At 39.2% G+C, this 21,607-nt stretch overlaps 1 protein-coding gene across 6 annotated transcripts in view; it reads left to right on the forward strand.

The window, feature by feature from the left end:
• The window catches only part of C2H8orf34 (chromosome 2 C8orf34 homolog), a 235,204-nt gene that overhangs the window by 153,399 nt on the left and 60,198 nt on the right, over positions 1-21,607 (forward strand). For 4 of the 6 annotated variants that reach the window (XM_065585726.1, XM_065585723.1, XM_065585728.1 and 1 more), the window contains exon 8: positions 5,679-5,814. In XM_065585726.1, the coding sequence (XP_065441798.1) occupies positions 5,679-5,814 (136 nt within the window). The remainder of the gene's footprint in view (positions 1-5,678; positions 5,815-21,607) is intronic. The other 2 variants (XM_065585727.1, XM_065585724.1) reach the window with 1 other exon arrangement.

Consider the following 21,607-nt stretch of genomic DNA (forward strand, 5'->3'; position numbering starts at 1 on the left):
CCCCAACATACTCCCAGTTCTGAATTTTCCCAAAAACACGTGTTGTGCACTCTTCAGCTCTCTCCTGGACAGTTCAGATATAAAAGGTCTATTGACCCTATAAAGGGGTCAGTATGCAATAGTTTGCTACTTTAACTAGAGTTACCCAAACAGTTCATTTTAAACACAACACTGGATTAGTTTTGAATAAAGAAGAAAGCAAGTTTATTTAATTACAAAGAGAGAGGCTTTAAGTGAGGACAGGTGTAAGACATTAAAGTCAGAAATGGTTACAAGAGAAATAAAGGTAAAATGCTTTCTAGTAACTAAAACTTAACAAACTAGACTTAGTTCAAGGTAAAATCCTTACCACATGTTCCCAGCAACATTTCTAACCAAATTTTCATGTCAGGATTCCTTCCAAAGTCAAAAGGCTGGTTCTTTTGTCACCTTAGGTGAAAGAGAGAGAGAGAGAAAAAATACCTGGGGCATTCTTGTCCAGTCACTCTTTGGAATGAATTTTCCTAAGGGTCAGGGCCGGCTCTGGCTTTTTGGCTGCCCCAAGCAACAACAAAAAAAAATACGGGGCGGCCAGAACGGCAAAGCAAAAAAAAAAAAAGCAACCGTGCCACCCTAGGATTGGGCGGAATGCCGCCTCATTCAATCTGCCGCCCCAAGCACCAGCTTGCTCGGCTGGTGCCTGGAGCCAGCCCTGCTAAGGGTTACCCCTAGATAAAGTTCTTTCCTGCTGCGAGGATGAAGGCTCATGGTGAAAGAGGTTCCATGTTGTTGTTTGTTAAAATGCAGATCAATCTGTTCCTGCCCCCCTTCCTTGCCAAAGAATGGCCACTTGACAGGTGATTGCCAATCAATGTTGACACCGGGCTAGAGGCATCAGCTTGTCTTTGAGGAACTGGTTTATGCCATCCCCAAACTTGTCTGGTAAACACATTTCAGTTATATTTCAGCTTATGTTCATAACTTTACGTATAATGTTGCTACATACATTTCACCAGGATATTATAGACCAGCAGGTTATTAGTTTTTTCAAATGATACCTCACAAGGTATGTTTTGTACAAAGATTATTACAGTTGTGTGGAGGGTGTGAATACAGGGCTGCATTCAGTCCCAGAGACACAATCAAATGTTGTGTTTTAACAAGTGTTTTCGTTAAACAGGATTTGGCTAAGTGGGATTATGTTTGTATTTCGATTTGGAATGCTGATGAATTTGCACACAGCTGGCAGGATACTTTCTTTTCCCCTCCAGCATTGCATTAGGTAAATGAGCATTCTTTGCAAAAATCTGATCTTGCGAGTTGCGTTGTAAATATTATGCATTTCAGTATAGATTACAGCTGTTTGGCTAAAAGAATAGGACGATGACTTAACCCTATTTAACATTTTGCATTTTTTTCCTGTTTTGGGTACTACTAGACACATCTCTGACATCTACCTTGCTAGTATATTTTGCAAGCTTTGAAGCAGAAAGTATCTAACTTCATTTACTATTGTAAGGAAAAGGCCAGAGCAGTAGCTAATCAAATTTAGTACTAAGTAAAAGTGAGTGACACACATCTTGTAGTGTAGGGATATACATTTAAAATTTATGATGGTTGGCACCTTATAATATAGAATTACTGTACCTTTCTATGTTGTCAGACAGCCAAAACTTAATCAAGCAGAGAATTGTTGGAAACCTCACTTACAGAAATAACAGCTGCTTGGGGAAAAAATGAGGCATAAGCTGCCATTTCCTTTAAAACCTAATCCATCCAGTAGTTTACAGCTGTTCAAAAATTGTGACTCTCTTCTCTTTAAACAAAATTAAACTCCGTGTGTGTGTGTGTGTGTACACACTGTGGTTTGTGTACGATATCCTTATGTATTGATTGGGTAACTCTTGCCGGATGTAAATAAATTTGGTTTAAAACATCAGTTCATTTGATCTAGTTTGCATTGGCAGTGCTAGCTATGGATAAAAATAAAAGGAACTGATCCTTAGCTGGTGTAAATTGACTTCAGTGGAGCTGACATTTTACACCAGATGATGATCTGGCCCAAAGAATTTAATTTTTTTTATTTTTCATTAGGCAATAAAAATATTATTGTTACTACTGCCTTCAACCAGATCTAGATTAAGGGTGCCATTCAAAAAAATGTTGTTCAAGTTTACTGTTACTTCTTCAGGCTTAAAGTTTATATCTTATTACTCTGTCACCTTGTATGTGTGTTGTTTATTAAATGCCCCCAAAAGAGTATCTCCATGATAATGATGAGCACGTTTTTAGGGCAGTGCCTAATGGGGCCCCATTGTGCTAGGCACTGTACAAACAGAATAGTAGATGGACCCAGCCCTGAAGAGCTTACAGTCTAAATAGGCAGGGCGGACATAGAGTGGGGGAAGGGGTAGAACACAAGCAGAGTGAACAATGTGGTGGGAACAAACGTTATGTTAATTCCATGATTCTGGGGACAGTGCAGTTAGTTTGGAGGGGAACAGCTAAATGTAAAGAGAAGTGAAGGGAGGGGGGACATTGAAGGGAAGAGGGTTGAGGAGGGCAGGGAAGAAGAGAGTAAGAGGGATAGGAGTGAAACTGAGGGGAAGAGACTGAGATAGGAGGCGGGTTTGGAGCAAATGACCAATAACAAAGGGCAGGAAAGTCCAGTGAGACTTATAGAAAGCTCTCTGAGTGTCTGAAAGCTCCTGCTTTTGCAGCTGCTTGCTCCTACTGGCTAGTCTGAGGCTGGTTCCTCCCTGCACTTTCCCCCAAGGCCACATGGCAGAGTGGAAGGTTAGAAAGGTATCACCTGTGTCTTATGCCCCCAGAGGGAGTTTTCTGCTGCACAGTTCTGGATTTTGGAGGAGGGGTGCTGGGAGAAGGAGTGGCCGGGGCCCCAGCTGGGCCCCATTTCACCCCCTTCCCCTTCTGTGCAGACATTGCTGCTGCTTCCTACCAACTGAAGTTTCTTTATCTTTGCTACTATGATCAAACTCTAAAATGCAGCTATACAGCTATGAGCCGTGATCTCATAGGATACCATAAGCAAGCTCGATCCTTGGCCACGGTTAAAGAAAACCAAAAGTGCTTGTGATTCCACAGGTGGTACCTCATCTTTTCATGTACACAACAAGGAGACTTATTGCTTCAACCCATATCTTCTCTGACTCCCCATTTATTTTAGAATCCATTTCAAAACTGCCTGTATTGTTTATAAATTCGTGGAAACTTTCTCTTCCCTCCCTCGCTCCCTTTAATTTTTCTTTATATCCTTCTTAACCCCCTCAGCTCATCTACCATCAGCTGCCTTTGGCTGTTCCTTTAATTTCTGTTTATCTTTTGACCCTTTGAAATTGTGCATTAGACATGCATTGTAGAAAAACTGAGTTTACAGGTGCATATATAAGTAGGGCCCTACCAAATTGACAGCCGTGAAAAACATGTCACGGACCATGAAATCTGGTCTCCCCTGTGAAATCTGACTATTGTAGAGGAGACCAGATTTTACAGAATTGGACAGCTGGAGAGCGGTGGCTGCTGGCCGGGAGCCCATCTCTAAAGGCAGCAACACTGCCAGCAGCAGCAGTGCAGAAGTGAGGTGGCATGGTGTGGGGGGGAGGTGTCACTTCAGGGGGGGCAGGACTGGCCTTACAGGTGGGCAAATGGGTGACCACCCAGGGCCCCATGGTCAGGGGTGCTGTGGTCACCCCTCCTCCCCCCCCCCACACACACACAGAGCCAGCCCAAGGCCCCTTTAACTCCCAAGTGGTCAGGCTTCAGCTGCAAGTCCTGGAGGGGCTAGGGAGGGACAGGACTTCCTCTTCCTCTGCATGGGCTGTTCCTGAGGCCAGGTCACACGCATTCCTAGGAACCTTCTCCGGCTGCAGGAAGCTCGATCACTGGCTGGGAGTCCAACTCCGAAAGCAACGCTGTTCCCAGCAGCGCAGAAGTGAGTGTGGCATGGCATGGCATGGCATGGTATTGCTACCATTAATTCTGCGCTGCTGCTGGCAGCTGCCTTCAGAGCTGGGTGCCCAGCCAGCATCTAATCGCCAGCTGCCCAGCTTTGAAGACAGCAGCACAGTAGGGAGGGAGGGAGGGGTGTGATGCTGTTCATAAGAAAAGTGGCCATTTATATCACTGTTGTTATCAGTTACACAATTACCATAAAAAGCAACAGAGGGTCCTGTGGCACCTTTGAGACTAACAGAAGTACTGGGAGCATAAGCTTTCGTGGGTAAGAACCTCACTTCTTCAGATGCTTGCATCTGAAGAAGTGAGGTTCTTACCCACGAAAGCTTATGCTCCCAGTACTTCTGTTAGTCTCAAAGGTGCCACAGGACCCTCTGTTGCTTTTTACAGATTCAGACTAACACAGCTACCCCTCTGATACAATTACCATAAATCTTGTACAAAGTATGTCATGTAAGCTATCAATAGAAAAGTTGTAATTTGCTAAGTATGATTATCTTGTTTCTATGCATGTATCATATTTGCATCTGAAGTTATGAATATTGGCAATGTACTTGTATTTTAAATGTGTCGTATTCCTGGGTGACACCCACCAGATAGCTGTCTAGCCCTGATGTAAATCTATGTATCGTCGGCCCATTAGGAACACTCAGCTCTCATAATGGGCCATTGAAGAAACTCATCTCACTCAGTAAGTCTGCCTGCAGATGCCTCAGACAGCAAGGAGCCAATTGCCAGCCCCTGTGATTCAGCAAAACATGCAGGGGCATGTGATATGCTCATGTGACCCTAGACCCCATCTTGGGCCAGTCATTTTCCATGGACAAGGGCTATTGGCTCTGTTTGGGAAAGTAAATTTCCATGCACGTGGCAAAGGATATAAAAAACACCTGAGACACTTCCTCTACCAATCACACTACTTACATATTTGAAGGGTGTTGTAGTGGATCGGGCACTGGACTGGGAATCCGGAGACCTGGTTTAAATTCTCAGTTCAGCCAGTGACTTTGGACAAGTTATTTAATCCATCTATAAAATGGGAATTATACCTCACAGGCTGTTGCGGTGATAAGTTCATTAATGCTTTTGAGCCACTTAGATACTACAGTGATAAGGGTCATATAATTACAGACATTATAAGTGTGTGTATGTATATGTAATATGTGTATGTAATAAATAAAAATTAATAAAGCATAATATATTTTCCAGGTTAAGCAGAATCTCTTTGATTTTTAAGAATACATTTTGCAGTGCTAGGTAACAAGAAAATACAAATCCGTAGCAATCATGTCAAGAGAAGATGCAGCATATTCTCCCAGTAACTGAATGTCCCTTTGGATTGGGTCCCTCACTCCCTACAATTAAATTGAATAGTTGGTCACCATCTTTCCACAGATAAATTTGCAAACTTCTGGTAAATGAATTGGTGAAACAGAACTTGAAAAAATTGGCAACACTGTCAGATATAATGCATATTTTTTCTTTTATACTGTGTCATATTTCTAATGTCCTCTAGCACAATATATATGTATGTATGTATGCCAAATCGACTAAAAATAATGTTTCCTTTTTTGTGAAAGTAATTATATCTGTCTTCTTCTGAATGTTCAGTAGCTGTTTCACTTCTAACATTTCCTTATTGACTCTACAGGAGAAATACCCTTAATTTTGCAAAATTTTCTACAGCGTAATTAAGTTCATCCACTCATTTTGTGTTGTTACAGAGGATCTTGATGATTTAAGAATGGAAGGAGTAACCAGTGTGATGACTTCTGGGAGTAAATTTAATCAAACTCGAAGCGCACATCCTGCTGAACCTCAGGCAAAGGTCACGTTGAACATCTGCGCAAGGTGTGCCAGGTAAAACAATAGCCAGTCATAATAACAACTAGATTCTTTTCCCCAGCTTTTTTAGATAACTACTATGCTTACTTAAGGGTCAAGAAGTGACCGCCCCTTTGCTAAAGGAAAATAACTTTGCTCCTAGCTATCCTTTGGCCTATTTTGGCAACTGAGTTTTGTGTAATGTGTGATACAGTTCACATCAACAGTGAATCAGAGTATAGGTAGTCTTGAGCCTTACTTCACAGCTTGAAATTATTTTAAGCCTTTCTGAATTTCATTAGTTATCTGAGCTTCTGTGGCTTTTCAAGAGATGAATCAGGGAATTTAGCAGTTCAAAATCAATTTAAAAGCACCTGTATAAATGGAGGTTTAGTTGCACAGGTGCAGTTCACGATTTCATAAAGTTGCATCTTAACACTTCATAATCTCATCCTGTTTCACCTCTTAGAAATACTTTAATCAGTTTGAACCCTTTTTAATTTTGGTAGCTGGAAGTAATTTTTGTATTTCCAGTATGAGGGCATACAAACAGCTTGGTATTCCTGAAGCCAAGTCAACTAAGAATGCAACACTAGTTGAAATGCCTTAAATTTTAGATTTAATCTCTCTGTGTAGACACAAGATCATTTAGAAGAAGGATTTAAGCCTGTTTAAATGGCAAAACTAGTCTTTTTACCCTTAGGTACATGGCATAGATTAACAAGACCAATACAGAGGTTTGCTAATTTTCTCTTCTTGCCTTTGCCACTGGCTGTTCTGTGTTGTTTTAGAGGGGATTAGCTACTTGTATATAGAAATAACCTGTGGTGAAATCAAATTGGTAGTTTTGGCGTGTGCCACCCTAGTTTTGTTTTTTCCGTTTTAAGATTATCGCTTTTTAAAATGACACCTGTTTAGGGATTGTTTGCACTGTTGTAACCATGTTGGTCCCAGGATACTAGAGAGACAAGGTGAGTGAGGCAATATCTTTTATTGGTGAAATAGACAAGCTTTCAAGTTTACACAGACCTCTTCTTCAGGTTTAGGGATGTTGATTTGAAAACACTTGCTGGTACTCCTAATATACCCACAGGCATGCTAAATCCCCATGCTGTACCACATTGTCTGCACTGTTCCCAGGATGTGATACCTGTGAGAATTACATGGCAGCATTGTCAACACAGCTGTGTCAACACTGTGAGCTGTAAAGCCTGTAATTCTCAAAAATTTTGCTTTTGGTGGCGAGGTGTTGTATCTTCAGAAATGACTAAAATATAGTACTGTACTCTAGGGAGGAAATGACTAAAATAGGGTACTGATGACCATCTTCCTAAATCATAGGGAATAAAATGCTAATATTGTGCAATATTCTTCCAAACAACCAAATATGTAGTAACTTACATTTTCTCAACTCAGTGCTCATCCATATGTTAAAAGTTGGTAACAAGTAAATTAGGAAGGTTTGGGTTTTCTATATGTAGATGTGTACAAAGATTTAATACAAATACTTTATATGGATCTATTTTTAAGGAGTGAGGTTAAACCTACCTTTGGATTGATACATTTGGTGTCAATGATTGCATTGAATTAATTGTTGTTGTAATTTCATATTACCTTTCACATCTCTTTATTATTTTAAGGGTTAAAAATGAATAGTTCCATGTCCTGCTTACCATAGTGGCCGTGGCACTCTTATGAGGCAAGAAGTCATTCTAGGAGCCATACAGCTGTTGTTTGGCCACCAAATCCAACTCACCCCTATTCAGTGGGTTGAATCTTTGAGCCAAATCTTGGCCTACTCTAGGGCCCCTCTGCACCACTCTAATGGTGCACATGGACCTTTAGAACTGCCTTAGATGGGCAGTTGAAGATTTCCCTGGTGAGGTTTTCCCCCGGAGGCTAATTCAATGCTGACTCAAAAAACTGTGGGAGGGGACAGTTGTGAAGGAGGGTTATAAATGCAGCTTTGCTGGGCCCCATGTGTGCCAAATAGTGCTCATATGCACCTATGGGTTGATCTGTACACTTCCCTCTCCCAGCCCCATTTGATGATGGCAGAGAGTACCTGACTGAAAATTTATGTCTCCCCCATACTCATCACCTGAGTATCTGAACACCTGCCTCCATTCCTTTGGCTCTTGCTGCTGTTCATCAGCCTCTTTAAGCTTCCAAGGAACCATAGACCTTTCTGCCCCAGTGCCATTGGGGGAAAGCTCTAAAGTTAAAGATGGGAATTGCCATTCCCCTCAGTGTTGAGGGGACTTTATCTTTCTCTTCAAGAAGGTACGAGGTGCAGGGATACTACAGGAGCTTCAGCTGCTCATGACACCGTAGTTGGGAAGAAAGCCACTTTTCTCCTCTGTACTTGGTGAAGCAGTTGCCTCCATGTCTTTTGTTTTCTCCACAATGGACTGCTCCAGTGGGTTCTACATTCAGCAGCCCAGCTACTGGGTGGAGTGAGCTACAGGAAGCATACTATGCTAGTACTCTAAAGACTGCTTTAGTTTCCTATTGGTTTCCAAGTGCAATTCAGTATGTTGATACACGTCTTTAAAACTTTTGTCTTGAGTCCTAGCTACCTGGCAGACCACTTCTCTCCAGAAGCTGGTCCAGTAAAAGATATTATCTCACCCACTTTGTCTCTCTGTTTTCCAGCAAGGCCGTTGAAGTCTTTCAATGAGTTGTTGCAAACATTCTGTGGTGTTTAGTGGAATTTAACTCCCTTGTCAGTATGTCAAAGCCTATGTTTATTTGCCTTCAGGGCATGCTGTGGTGCATATTTCTGTGTCTGAGTTTTTGCTTAAGGTTTTGGGATGGGTATTTTTATTTTCTTATTTTATCTTTTTTTTTTAATTAATGTTTGTATTACTACACCATGAAACTTTGGGGTTCACCTAGACCAATAAGGGCTTGTGTCACCACCTATCCTGGGTGCTTCTGTGCTGTTCAGCTTTAACTCAGAGTTCTGATATCACTAGCCTGCTTCACAGCACAATGCCTGGTTACTCCTTGCAGAGTGATACCAACAGCCCTTCCAGTCCCAAGTCTCCCCGAACCCGTCTCCCCTACTGTGCTCAGCCCCTCTCACTATAGCACTCACAAAACCTTATCAAGTTCACTGCTCCTTCAAAGAGACAGTACACAGCACCAGCCTGTTAGTTTGGCTGAGGATTTTAATCTTCAGTTTGAAACACTGCACTGTGAGGGGTGTGTAATAAAACAAGGTTAAGTTTATTAACACAGAACAGATATTTGTGATACCAAATAGAAGGAATGGAAATAGAAATGGTTACAAACAAACAAAAGTAAAAGTATGCTTCTAAGACTAAAACCTAACTTAACAAACTAGAGTCTTCTGTTCAAGGTAGATTTTTTTCACCACAGTTGCTCTTCCAGTATGGCAGTGCTTAACCAGGATCCAACTCAGAGCTCAAAGCACTTAGTTTAATTGTCTCTTCAGATGAAGGATGCCCAAATGGCTTTTCCTCCCTGCTTACATCCTCAAGGTTTTATCTTTGTTTCAAAGTCAGGAAGCCCTGTTGGGGGCTCAGCTTGTTGTGTCCACCAGGGAGCTGACGCCATGTTAATTTTTGCAGTCTCCTCCCCCTGGTCAAAATAGTTAGGAGGCCATCTCCCCCAGTCACTAGTTTGATGGTTTTGTTTAACTTTTCTGTAAATGTACTTTCACTGCCTCTCCTTGTTCAATTTACATTGGGGACACATTCAAGCAGACTGGTCCACATTCCTTAGTCTAGGGTGGGGTGACGTAAGCCCTTCATGTCAAACACATTTTTAAGAACATATTTCTAGCACATATTTATATTTTTTCCTTTATCACCCGTACGTGCACCATGCAATAATACAAATGGACCAGTGTGTTACCAGTTCACATACGATACCTTACGTGATATCTTTTAGATATAGATTGAGACAATACTGAGCTGGTCAGGACAGCTGAATCTCACTGCTACATACCCGGGAGCCCCTTGTCCTCTGGCACTGGGGTGCTCTTAAGGTCACATTGACCTATACTGTGTTTATAGATATGCACCCTGATCATGGTAGTGGGGCCCTTTGTAAAAAAAAAAAAAAAAAAAAAAAAAAGGAGGGGGGAATAAATACAAATTAATATGTTATTAGAACTTTTAGATACAGTTAAATGGTAAGCGTGTTCCCCTTAACTTCACCCATTTTATGGCTTGTAATAATGGAGCTGTATAAAGTGACTTAAAGTGAATACTCCCATTTAATTTCAGTGGAAGTTTTGTAGGTAGGAGACTTGTCAAATCAGGTTACCTTTTATCACAGGTATTTTGGCTGCTTGTAGAATGAATAGGACTTCTTCACTTATGCATTTTTTGCTTAATTGGCAGAGATTTAAATATTGGAAAATGTGCATCTTGGCTCAGACAAAAATGTAATTTTACCCCTGCATTTGCACATCCAGGTCCTTTCACCCTCCTATAATTTTAAAATGTGCCCTGCTCCAATTCGACTCCTAGGCCAAGGCACTCTCTGATGCTTCTCCTAGAGGTTTCCAGTCTTCCTAAGAGGAGGCTTTGTGACACTGCAGAACTGTTCTGAGAGGGATTTATGTAGATGACTTCAGGAGTTCAGCAGTAATGCTTTTCAATAGTAGCCTTGTCATCATTAATTCTTTTGATCTGATTGTGGATATGATACACATTTTTATAAAATTTCTACCATAATTCTTTGCCATAATCATCATCTCATTTTATCCACTGTGTAACAAAAGATTGCCCATAAAGAGCTTCTTTTTCAGTACATGCTCCAAGGTCCTGACTGCTCTCTCAGGAGAAAGTGAGAGCTTTCTTAGGAAGTGCAGGAAATAGGAGTCTAGAAATATCCAGGCATGGGCATAATTTGAACTAACTGCAAAACGTTCCTTCTTAGATTGATGAATGTGCAGGTAGGTCTTTTTTTCTAAACCTCAAATGCTGATAATTTCCCTCATTAATCCTCTTCAATTGATAGGTATATCAAGGCTAAGATCAGTACTATTAATAAAAGGTAACATTCTCCTCCTAGAGATACGGACGATAGAGGTGTAGGTCTCATTCAAGTTGTCACACCAAATTGCTTTGTAAAATTTTATGATACAAAAGAGGGGCTTAAATCTTCAGGGTGATAAAGAAGTTTGTTGACTAGAATACAGACTAGAAACAGAGAGCTTACTGCTTTGCATATAGATGTTTCACACTCCGGGAGAGAAATGCAGATGTATAACAGCTTAAGAGTGTTTTCAAACTGGAAAATAGTAATAGAACAATGTTTTTCCCAGAACTCTTCAAAAACTAACCACAGTGCAAGTTAGGCATCATATCAAGTCATTTGAACAAAAGGGTGACATAATTCAAAAGGTGAAACAAACAAGGTTCATAGATTGCAGAAATCAGGGACATATAGAAATATCTGTAGTTTGAAATGTTTGTTTTCTGTGGTCACAGAGAAGAGAATTAGCAAAGGCAATTTTAGATAGGGAGAATAAATTTGATTTAAAACTTTTGAGTAAAATGTTTGTCAACATTTATCTAATAAATAATTGCATTCCATGAAATGGCATAAATCTCTCAGCTGACTCACAAAATGGTCTGATTCACTTTACAACAGATCTTATAACTACTGGTTCATGAATTTTAGTTTTAGCTGATGAGTCCTAATCAGACATCTCCCACATGTAAGGAAAAAAAACATACGGGTTCAATATTTGCCTAATTACAGATTAGCAGAGAAGCATCTATGTTTGTTACATTTTGTGACTTGCCTGTTGTTTCTGTAACACATTCAGTAATACTGTGAAAGAAATTGACATTTACTCTATAACCTGAAGAAGAACTGTGTGTAGCTCGAAAGCTTGTCTCTTTCTCCAACAGAGGTTGGTCCAATAAAAGATATAACTTCATCCACCTTGTCTAATATCCTGGGACTAACACAGCTACAACAATACTGCAAACAATGTACTCTATAAGGCTTTTGTTGATCAGGTATAAGATAAAGCCAGTGTACTTCACTGAGCAGCCATTTCAATGGAGTTAAGGGGCTTTTTTTGAAAGACCACCCATTAGCCTTATATGCCCGCTGCCATGCTCAAAAGTTAAATCTTGTACTTGTGGAATCTTGCCAGTACATTCCTGGAAGTAAGACGCTTTTTGTTTTTAATAGTGCAAGGGTGCATTCATTCTTCTTAACATCAGTAGCACACAAAAAGGGGTTGCATGTGATTAAAAAAGAAATGGGATTATAGAAAACATACCCAGCCACAAGTTTGAGGGATTCTGAACAAGAATGTCAGAAGAGAGCACTGGTTGCATACAAATGTGTATTTCAGACAATAAATTTGCTCCATATTTTGATCTGAGACCAGCTGGACGAAGAGCACACAGTTCTCTCCTTGGCTGACCAATAAAAATAGTGAATTGTTTGGGAAATAAAATACTGTACTGTTAATCTTACTTGAGCATTTAAGAATGTTATGGAGAGAGAATCTGTATGCAGCAGTATTATAATATCACAAAAAGACACTAGTGGGACTTGGGGTCATTGAGAAACCACCTATTGGAAAATTTGATAATGAGCTATATAGACAACAGTTTACAAGCAGAAAAGGAGATGACTAATCAGAAAAGAGATTGATGCCATGCTACTTTATGTACTGTACACAAATAGTACTCTGTTACCAGGCAACAGAGAAATTAGCCAAAACATTTATCTACATTAGGAGGAATAGAGATAGAAACAAAAGAAAGGAGGCTAAATGGAGTTGGACCCATCTAGGACTTCCCACCCTTACTTGTTGCTGTCTTTTGGGGGAAAGATGAGATGGCCGACAATACTCCTTCAGCCTTCACTTCAGCATGCAGTTGGCTAGCCCTCTTTCTTATCATTTATGTGGTAGTGGCTGGCCTGCTCTGATCATTATGTTTCTAGAAAGAGAGGCTGATAGGATGGGCATTTGCCTCTCTGTGGTGCCATTTGCTCTGTTGGAGTTGGGCAGGTCCCTCACAGGGGAGATGACTGTTCATTGGGCCTTGAGTGCTCTCCCAAACCAGATTTTTGCATAGGTTGGATAAGGCTCTTCTCCTTTGAATTCCTGTCTGCAGATGATGGAGCCAATGACATCATTGTCACGGGGGAGTTCCATGATCAAAGGGATGGGGTTCCTTTCTATCCCTTTTCCATCTCCGTGCTTCCCTGTCTCCCGTATGCTGTTTAGGAGTGAGTGTGGGATGGATTATTCAGCCAAAGGCCCTTCTCTCCCTGGCTGAGCTTTGTTTTGGGGATGGCAGCTAATCGGAAGCATTTCAAAGAATGCCCCTTTGAAAACTCTTCTGGGGTTGACTGGCTCTTAACCATATAAGAATCTTTTCTCCCTTATTTTGGACTAAGTATACTTAATAGTGTGTGACCATATGTGTCAGGCTGAGATGATAAAGAGACCATGGAGTTAAGTAGAGGAGTGCCTGGCCACTGGGGATGTGAAGTGTCTTCTTCCCAACGCTGGCGCTTTTACAATTTTAGTTATTGTATTCCTCCCCCCCCCCCCCCCCCGTAGCTAAGATCCTTGATATGGTGTTTCTTACATTACTAGAAATTGGGGAGAGCAAAAACAGCAGTCCCACTAAGCCCTGATCTGCATTTTCCTCTCTTTATAAAAGCTGTGATAAGATCATGTGATAAAAGTAGGTAGAGTCTATTAGAGAAATATCAGAATTTCTTCCCTAAACCCACCTTCATTCTGCATCAGTATGATTCCCGTTTGTCTGCTAGATTCATTCCCTGCAGTGGTAACTTTCTTCAAGCAATTGAAAGGCTAATTTATCCATATACAAATTTAAATGTGTTTTATCTAATGTGCAACCTTTTATGTAAATCTGTAAAGGGACTGCATCTTTGTTTTCTTTTATAAAAGTAAATTTCTAGCCATTTCCTTGTAAAGATAGCCTTGAAAAAGTAAACTGCTTACAACAGTTTAGAGGAACAATCAGCTTGACTCCACTTCTGCAGCAAGAGTGTTAGAGACCTAAAGATAGCCCCCTCATATACATTTGTATCTATAATTACTTGATTAAATTAAGTGTGTAGTGCAAAGAATAATGATGCAAATCCTCCCCATAATCATGATGCTGACCCTGGTATTGTGTGTCGGGGGATATATATGTTAATGTTCCTAAACTATGGGGAGAAATGGCTTCGGTATAGCAGCAATGAATTTATTTCTGACTTAGTGGTTGATATTGAGTTAGTTTGGTTGTGGGAGAGGTAATCTGACTGCGATCAGAGTTTTTACTTGGAGTGTTAACTAACTGTGAATCTTGCTTCTTCAAATGATATCAAGACCTTTGGTTGTGTCTGTACTTTCTTGCCTTGCCATTACCTAATTGGGTTTATGTTGATATGTAATAATTTTTAGTGCTTATCCTTTTGGAATGGAGGATGCTGAGCATCTCAGATGACATATCCTCTAGGCTTCTTTTTTGTAATCTTTTCAGATTATTGATCCTTGGATTTAATCAGTATCTTATTTTTCCTTATAGTAATTTTTGTAAACCTGATAGAATTTAAGTGGTTGGATCTTATAATAAAATCCCCAAACCAGAGTGGTTAATAGCATTATCTTTGAAAAGTCATGGAAGATAGGAGAGATTCCAGATGACTGGAAAAGGGCAAATATTGTGCCAATCTATACAAAGGGAAATAAGGATAACCCAGGGAATTACAAACCAATCAGCTTAACTTCTGTACCCGGAAAGATAATGGAGCAAATAATTAAGCAATCAATTTGCAAACATATAGAAGATAGTTAAGGTGATAAGTAACAGTCAGCATGAACAAATCATGTCAAACCAACCTGATGGCTTTCTTTGACAGGATAACACACCTTGTGGATGGGGGAAAGCGGTAGGTGTGGTATATTTTGACTTTTGTAAAGCTTTTGATATTGTCTCACATGACCTTATCATAAACAAACTAGGGAAATGCAACCTAGATGGAGCTACTATAAGGTGGCTGCATAACTGGTTGGAAAACCATTCCCAGAGAGTAGTTATCAGTGGTTCGCAGTCATGCTGAAAGGGTATAATGAGTGCGGTCCTGCAGGGATCAGTCAAGGGTCCGGTTCTGTTCAATGTCTTCATCAATGATTTAGATAATGGCATAGACAGTACACTTATAATAGTTGTGGACCAAGCTGGGAGGGGTTGCAAGTGCTTCAGAGGATAGGATTAAAATTCAGAATGATCTGGACAAACTGGATAAATGGTCTGAAGTAAATAGGATAAAATTCAATAAGGACAAATGCAAAGTACTCCAGTTAGGAAGGAGCAATAAGTTACACACATATAAAATGGGAAATGACTGCTTAGGAAGGAGTACTGTGGAAAGGGGTCTGGGGGTTACAGTGAACTATAAGCTAAATATGAGTCAACAGTGTAACACTGTGGCAAAAAAAGTGAACGTCATTCTGGGACGTATTAGCAGGAGTGTTGTAAGTAAGACACAAGAAGTAATTCTTCCGCTCTACTCTGCACTGATTAGGCCTCAACTGGAGTATTGTGTCCAGTTCTGGGCAGCACATTTCAGGAAAGATGTGGCCAAACTGGAGAAAGTCCAGAGAAAAGCAACAAAAATGATTTAAAGGTCTAGAAAACATGACCTATGAGGGAAGATTGAAAATATTTGGTTTGTTTAATCTGGAAAAGAGAAGACTGAGAGGGGACATAACAGTTTTCAAATACATAAAAGGGTTGTTACAAGGAGGATGGAGGAAAAAATATTGTTCTTAACCTCTGAGGATAGGACAAGAAGCAATGAGATTAAATTGCAGCAAGGAAGGTTTAGGTTGGACATTAGGAAAAACTTCCTAACTGTCAGAGTGGTTAAGCACTGGAATAAATTGCCTAGGGAGGTTGTGGAATCTCCATCATTGGAGATTTTTAAGAGCAGGTTAGACAAATACCTGTGAGGGATGGTCTAGATAATACTTGGTCATGCCATGAGTGCAGGGGATTGGACGAGATGACCTCTCGAGGTCCCTTCCAGTCCTATGATTATAATGGAACTTTTGTACAGATCTAGACATAGCAGACATCTAAGCAGAGACTGTGAAACTTGCTGAAATGCTACAATGGATTTCAGAGAAGTAAAAGTGCTTTTGTTTAAAGAGAGAGAGTTATCTTTTTATTTTAAAGTTTTAGTTCTAGAGCTAGTTTTAAAAGTCTGCTTTCTCCCCCTGGGAAAAAATTTAAATGAAGAATTGGGATTCAAAATGTCTTGTATTGTTTGGAGTTTATTTTAACATGGGTGAATTTTGAGATCATTTAAAGTTCTTTAAAACTGAAATTTTGTTTGAAAATTCAATATTTAGGATTTTGGTTTTCCTTTGTTTGCCACTGAATGCAGTAGCATGAAAGATATCTAGATTTTTCCACACTTCTTTTCTTTTTCCTTTTACCCCTTTGTAACTTTTCAAAACATCTCCAACTTCACAGAATGACAAAAGGACAAATGAAACTCTCTACCTCTGCCATTCTGTGATTTTTCAGTTTCCTCCAGCTTTGGAAAAGTTACAAAGTAGCAAAATTTGTTTACCATTATTGTTTTGTCACTCCTCCGATTTCTGAAAAGTTCTAAAGTTTTGAAAAGTTACAGAATAGAAAAAGGAAACTTAGGGATGGAAGGACAGAGGGGAACCCTAAACATCATTTATTATATTGCATTCAATCGCAAAAAGGAACACATTTTTAAATGTTGATAATAATTTTTTTTAAAGTAATGAAATGAAAATTTCGATTAGAAATAAACCAAAATTTTAATTTTGTTTCCAAATTCATTGTTGAAAAAATTCATCCAAAATAATATTTTCTCATAAAAAAATTGGTTTTGGCAAAACCTTGTGTTTTGACAGGAAAATTTTTCAGTCAAAAAGTGTTGATCAGCTCTATTCAGTTCAATTTGGGCTGTGGTTCAGGACTGGTTCTTTGTTCTGCTCCAGTTTCCCAACCTCTAGCCATGAATGACCAAAACAAGGGTATATTGTTGTGCCTCCTTTGGCTTCACAGGCATCGTATATGGCTTAAAGAAACCACTTCATCTTTTCTTTTCCCTCTCTGGAGTACTCCACCAGTTTGGTACCACATTTGCTGTCCTAGCAATTACATTATTTGCTTGTGTGAGAGGTTATTCAGTGTCCTCAAAAGAAGAGAAACACACTGAGGAAAAACATTAGCCCAACAAAGGTTTGACTGGTTCTAGCACTCATCGCAAATTATAAACATAAAGTAATTCTGAAAAATTAGTTGATTAATTTGCTAAAGTATTGAAGTGTTGCTCTTTTACTTTTTCCTGTCAGGATTGCTCACTTTCTCACTATCATGGGTGTTGCCCTTCAATATCTTGCTATCTGTAAGTCAAAGGGTATAATCTGTACTTTCAAATTATTTTAGAGTGACTTGAAAAATGCACCAGATACCATAATCACTTTCAATCCTATGCTTCAAAAAATTTCATGGGGAATTCGCTGTGAACTTCCCTTTTTAAAAAAAAAAAGGGACTGGGTCTCTCTATTTTCAGAACCCTACCCATATTCTGGGAAAGAAACAATAAGACATGAGATTTATGTCAATGGTTCAGCCAGAATCTCAGGAGGCAGATTTTTTTCCCCCTAGTCATTACTAGATTTTCCCACTGGATAAATTCAGCAACTGTTTCAAAGCGCTGAGAAGTTCCATGAAATGATGTGTTATCAGGAATTCTGTATGCTGTCAAGAAAACTCTGTTTACAGTTGAAGCTTAGATCTCTGTAAAAGGGAAAGGGGATCAAATGGGGGGAGTGGTGGTTCATGTCCTTGTATTACATAATATTTTCAGAGGTTAAACTTTTCCCATTGAGTTTGTCTTACTATATTATTTAATCTGAAGCTGAGCATGCGAGATATAATTGTTGTTTTGGGCAGAAATAATTATCAATCAGTAAGAGAAAAGTCCAAGGATCCTTTCTTTTGAAGGGGTAGAGGTGTGTGTGTGTGTATATGTGTGTGTGTATATGTGTATATGTATATATTAAAAATAGAAAATGAATGTGTGCATGTTGAGTTCAACATCTAACATCATAAAAAATGAGGCACTAATATGGTTATACAAATGGTATAAAATTCTCACTGTATAATTGGGGCAGTTAGTGTTGAATCTTCAAAAAAGGTATATTTAAGTTGCATTTGTAAAAGTTGCACTTGTGCAAATAGGTTGTATGTGAAGCACTTGTAGTCTGGACAATTACTTAATTGTGCATACACACATGTTATTATTAGGTGGTTATTTTTGGAAATTTGACACTTAATGCACTAAATTCGCCTCTGAGGGAACTCTACTGTAACTTTAATGACTGCAGATTAGTTCCTGGCTTTGACTGTTCTCAAGGAACATTACAACATACAATAATGTGAATAAATATTTCCTTACAATATTTTCTCTTAGCCACTCTGCCTCACTTAACAGGTTGACTTATTTAAAATGAAAAAAGTGGTCATCCCTTTACCCCATCTTTCTCTCAGGTGTAGAATTCAAAAAAGACACTCCTCTTTTCTCCCCAAAATCAGAAACACATTTCCAATTTAAAAGGTCGAGCCCTCGTTATGTGTCTTGCAAGCTAATTCTTCATGCCAGTGTCAGTGGACTCTTTCAGTTTGGTGCTGTATTAAAGCACTCTAGTGATGAATATCCGCAACCTCAGTGTGTCTGCTGGATGCAAACCATCCTTGGCAAATGGCACAGAGCTCCCAAGCTTGGAGAGGTATGTTTGCTAGAATCTGAATCACTGGATAACAGTTTCATGCAGCTCTTAAAAAAAAAATCACAGGAGAAGAAAGAGTGCTAAATCTGAAAAGACTGACAAAGATTGCAATTTTTCTCCTCGGAGATAATGGTTTGAAGCCAGAAGCAAATAAGATTGCTATTAGAAGGGTTAATTCCCCATCTTGTAAAAGGATTAGATAATTCACTCTCTTTATGGATTCCTTACTCTGGGAAATGTATTTCCACTTTTGGTTCTACTCAGAAAGAGCTGCAGAATGTACTTATTTAAATGCACAAAGAACCACATTCATACATTTTGAAGAGGCAAATGGCATACAGAAAAGGTTATTTTTCAGACTGTGTCCATGTTTAACTTTGCTCAGCAAGTTGAATATTCTAGCTTTACCAACATTTATGACTCAGAATAAAACATTGATAGCATGGAAACGTATTGTCCACACAGATCTTTGAAAAATTGACTGAAAAATAATGTTCTTAATTTGTAAAAAGAGAGCAGATTGCAAACAGAGTACTTTTTAATGGTTATTTCTGTGAATCAGTTACACCACTACAGTATATGCTGCAAGGCAATGTGAAACAACCCTCTTTAAAGTGTGTGTGTGTGTGTGTGTGTGTGTGTGTGTGTGTGTACCTAAAATCAGCATCGAGCTCAGAACGTGTGTACTCTACATACCGAATAGTTCTGCTTGAAGAACCTATAGCAGCAATAACAGCACTGTCTCTTCTGCTTGAGAATTTTGCACCACCTATTTAAAAAAATTACAAATCCCTATCATAATATCATAAGTAGTAGCCAGGGGCTAAGCTCATGTTACTGTGTGTATATTAATCTCCAAAATTCTGTTAGCAAACTATTGTTAACCATCTATACAATTATTTTTCTAGTCTTGCAGCTAAACATTAGAAGATCTTGCATTTGTATTAAGTGGCCTGTATTGCTTTAATCCAAATATCTTTATAATCTGTTTTATAATAGAGCTATTTCCTGAATTATGGCTTATAATGAAAATAGAAGATATGGCACTGTTTTTATTGCAACAATGAAGCATTTTGTAGCGTTTCCCACTGGTGACTCAGTCTTGTGAGGTGTCAAGTGCTCTCAATGCTCATTAACTTCACAATTCTGTACATCTATTTTTTGCCCTTATAGTTCTAAGACCCTTTTCCTTATAGTTTGTTAATCTTCAATTTGTCTGTGTTAATGTGAAGGCCTTGCCTGCACTAGGAAAAGGTTTGCCAGTATAGCTATACCAGCACACACCCCTAGTGGAGACGCAGCTTATGCTGACAAAAACACTTTGCCTGTATTGCTTATACCAGTTCTCCAAATGAAATAAACTGTACTAGCAAAAGGACTTTTTATAACTGTGTTTACGCTCAGGCTTTTGCCGGCATAGCTATGTCAGTTAGTGGCATGATTTTTTTCACATTCCTGACCAACATAGTCTGATAAACTTTTAAATGTAGACCAGGCATAAGCCATTCTGCAGGCAGTGTGACCGTAACCTAGAACTTTGTTTCTCCCAAAATAATCATATCATATCACTCAGTATAACTGCTGCATCATATTTTACTAAAGTGAATTTTACTTTACTTCATTATATAAGCTAATAGAATAAACAGAGTGGGTCAACACAATTTGCTGACATTTACACTGATGATTTCAGTGAAGTTGTTCTGGATTTACACCACAGTAACTGAGAGCAGGATTTTGGAGATGGTTTCACCAATGTAAATGAGATCAGACTGTTTTTAAAACAAAGAAAACAAAGCTTGGCATATTATAGGCAAGTCAGTATAAGGAATGAGTAGCCTGGAGCAAAGTGAGTGGTGCGGTAAGGTTGGTTGCTAGGGAGAGGTATAAGGAAATAATGTGTGTTCTGAACACTTTTGTTCAACCTAAAATTAGAAAGCTTGGGCTTTAAAGACCTTTGTTCCATGATCTCTGCCCCATGACCTCCCTTGAGTGATGCGTGTGTCTGCCTCAGGGAAATTCTAATTCAACACTGCAATGTCCAAGAGAGAGCGAGAGAGAGCGAGAAATGGCAAATGAAAATTTAGACTGTTTAAACCTACAGAAAGGAATCAGAGGAGAAAAAGAAACTCTAAAGCACAGGTTTCTCATTCATAGCTAAACATCTTTGAATGTCTGTTGAAATATCATCATGGTATGTATTATGTCTTTAATGAAAAGTTTCAGAGTAGCAGCCGTGTTAGTCTGTATCCGCAAAAAGAAGAACAGGAGGACTTGTGGCACCTTAGAGACTAACAAATTTATTAGAGCATAAGCTTTCGTGGACTACAGCCCACTTCTTATGCATCCACGAAAGCTTATGCTCTAATAAATTTGTTAGTCTCTAAGGTGCCACAAGTCCTCCTGTTCTTCTTTTTATGTCTTTAATGTTTTCCTTTTTTGTTGTTACACTCATAAAACTTCAGCGCCTGTGCATCCACATAGAGCAGTAATGACACACCCAAACATGTGACACCATTTCTGACAAAATGTAGAAGAGCTTGGAATATTGCTGTATTGATTTTGGTTTAATTTAAGAAGATACTTTATAGGATCACAGTCTCTTTTTTCACTCTTTCTATGGTACCTAAGGTATTCCATCAATCTATCCATTCTTCTAATATATTGATATAGCACCCATTAGATATTATCAAAGAGCAGTCTAAATGATGTTGTATAAACAGCTGTCCTATTAGATACTGGACACATTTGAAAACAGCATGGCTATATCTGACACTTCAAAAGAATAGAATAATGCAGCGTAGCAGGGGCTAATATTCTGGAGCTGAGTACAGCAAAAAACAATGAATTCATCTGGACTTGGCAGACAATACTGATCTATTTTTCCTTCAAATGTGACAAGTTCTGAGGCAAAGTGACAGTAAGAGAAAGGTAGCTAGTTCCATCACACAGTCTGCTATCCCCAGCATTGACACTAGCAAATGGAAAACTACAAAGACTAAGGGGTAGATTTTGGGTTTGCCA

This window comes from Chrysemys picta, chromosome 2 (genome assembly GCF_011386835.1).
Source record: "Chrysemys picta bellii isolate R12L10 chromosome 2, ASM1138683v2, whole genome shotgun sequence".
In the NCBI taxonomy this organism is placed as follows: Eukaryota; Metazoa; Chordata; order Testudines; family Emydidae; genus Chrysemys; species Chrysemys picta.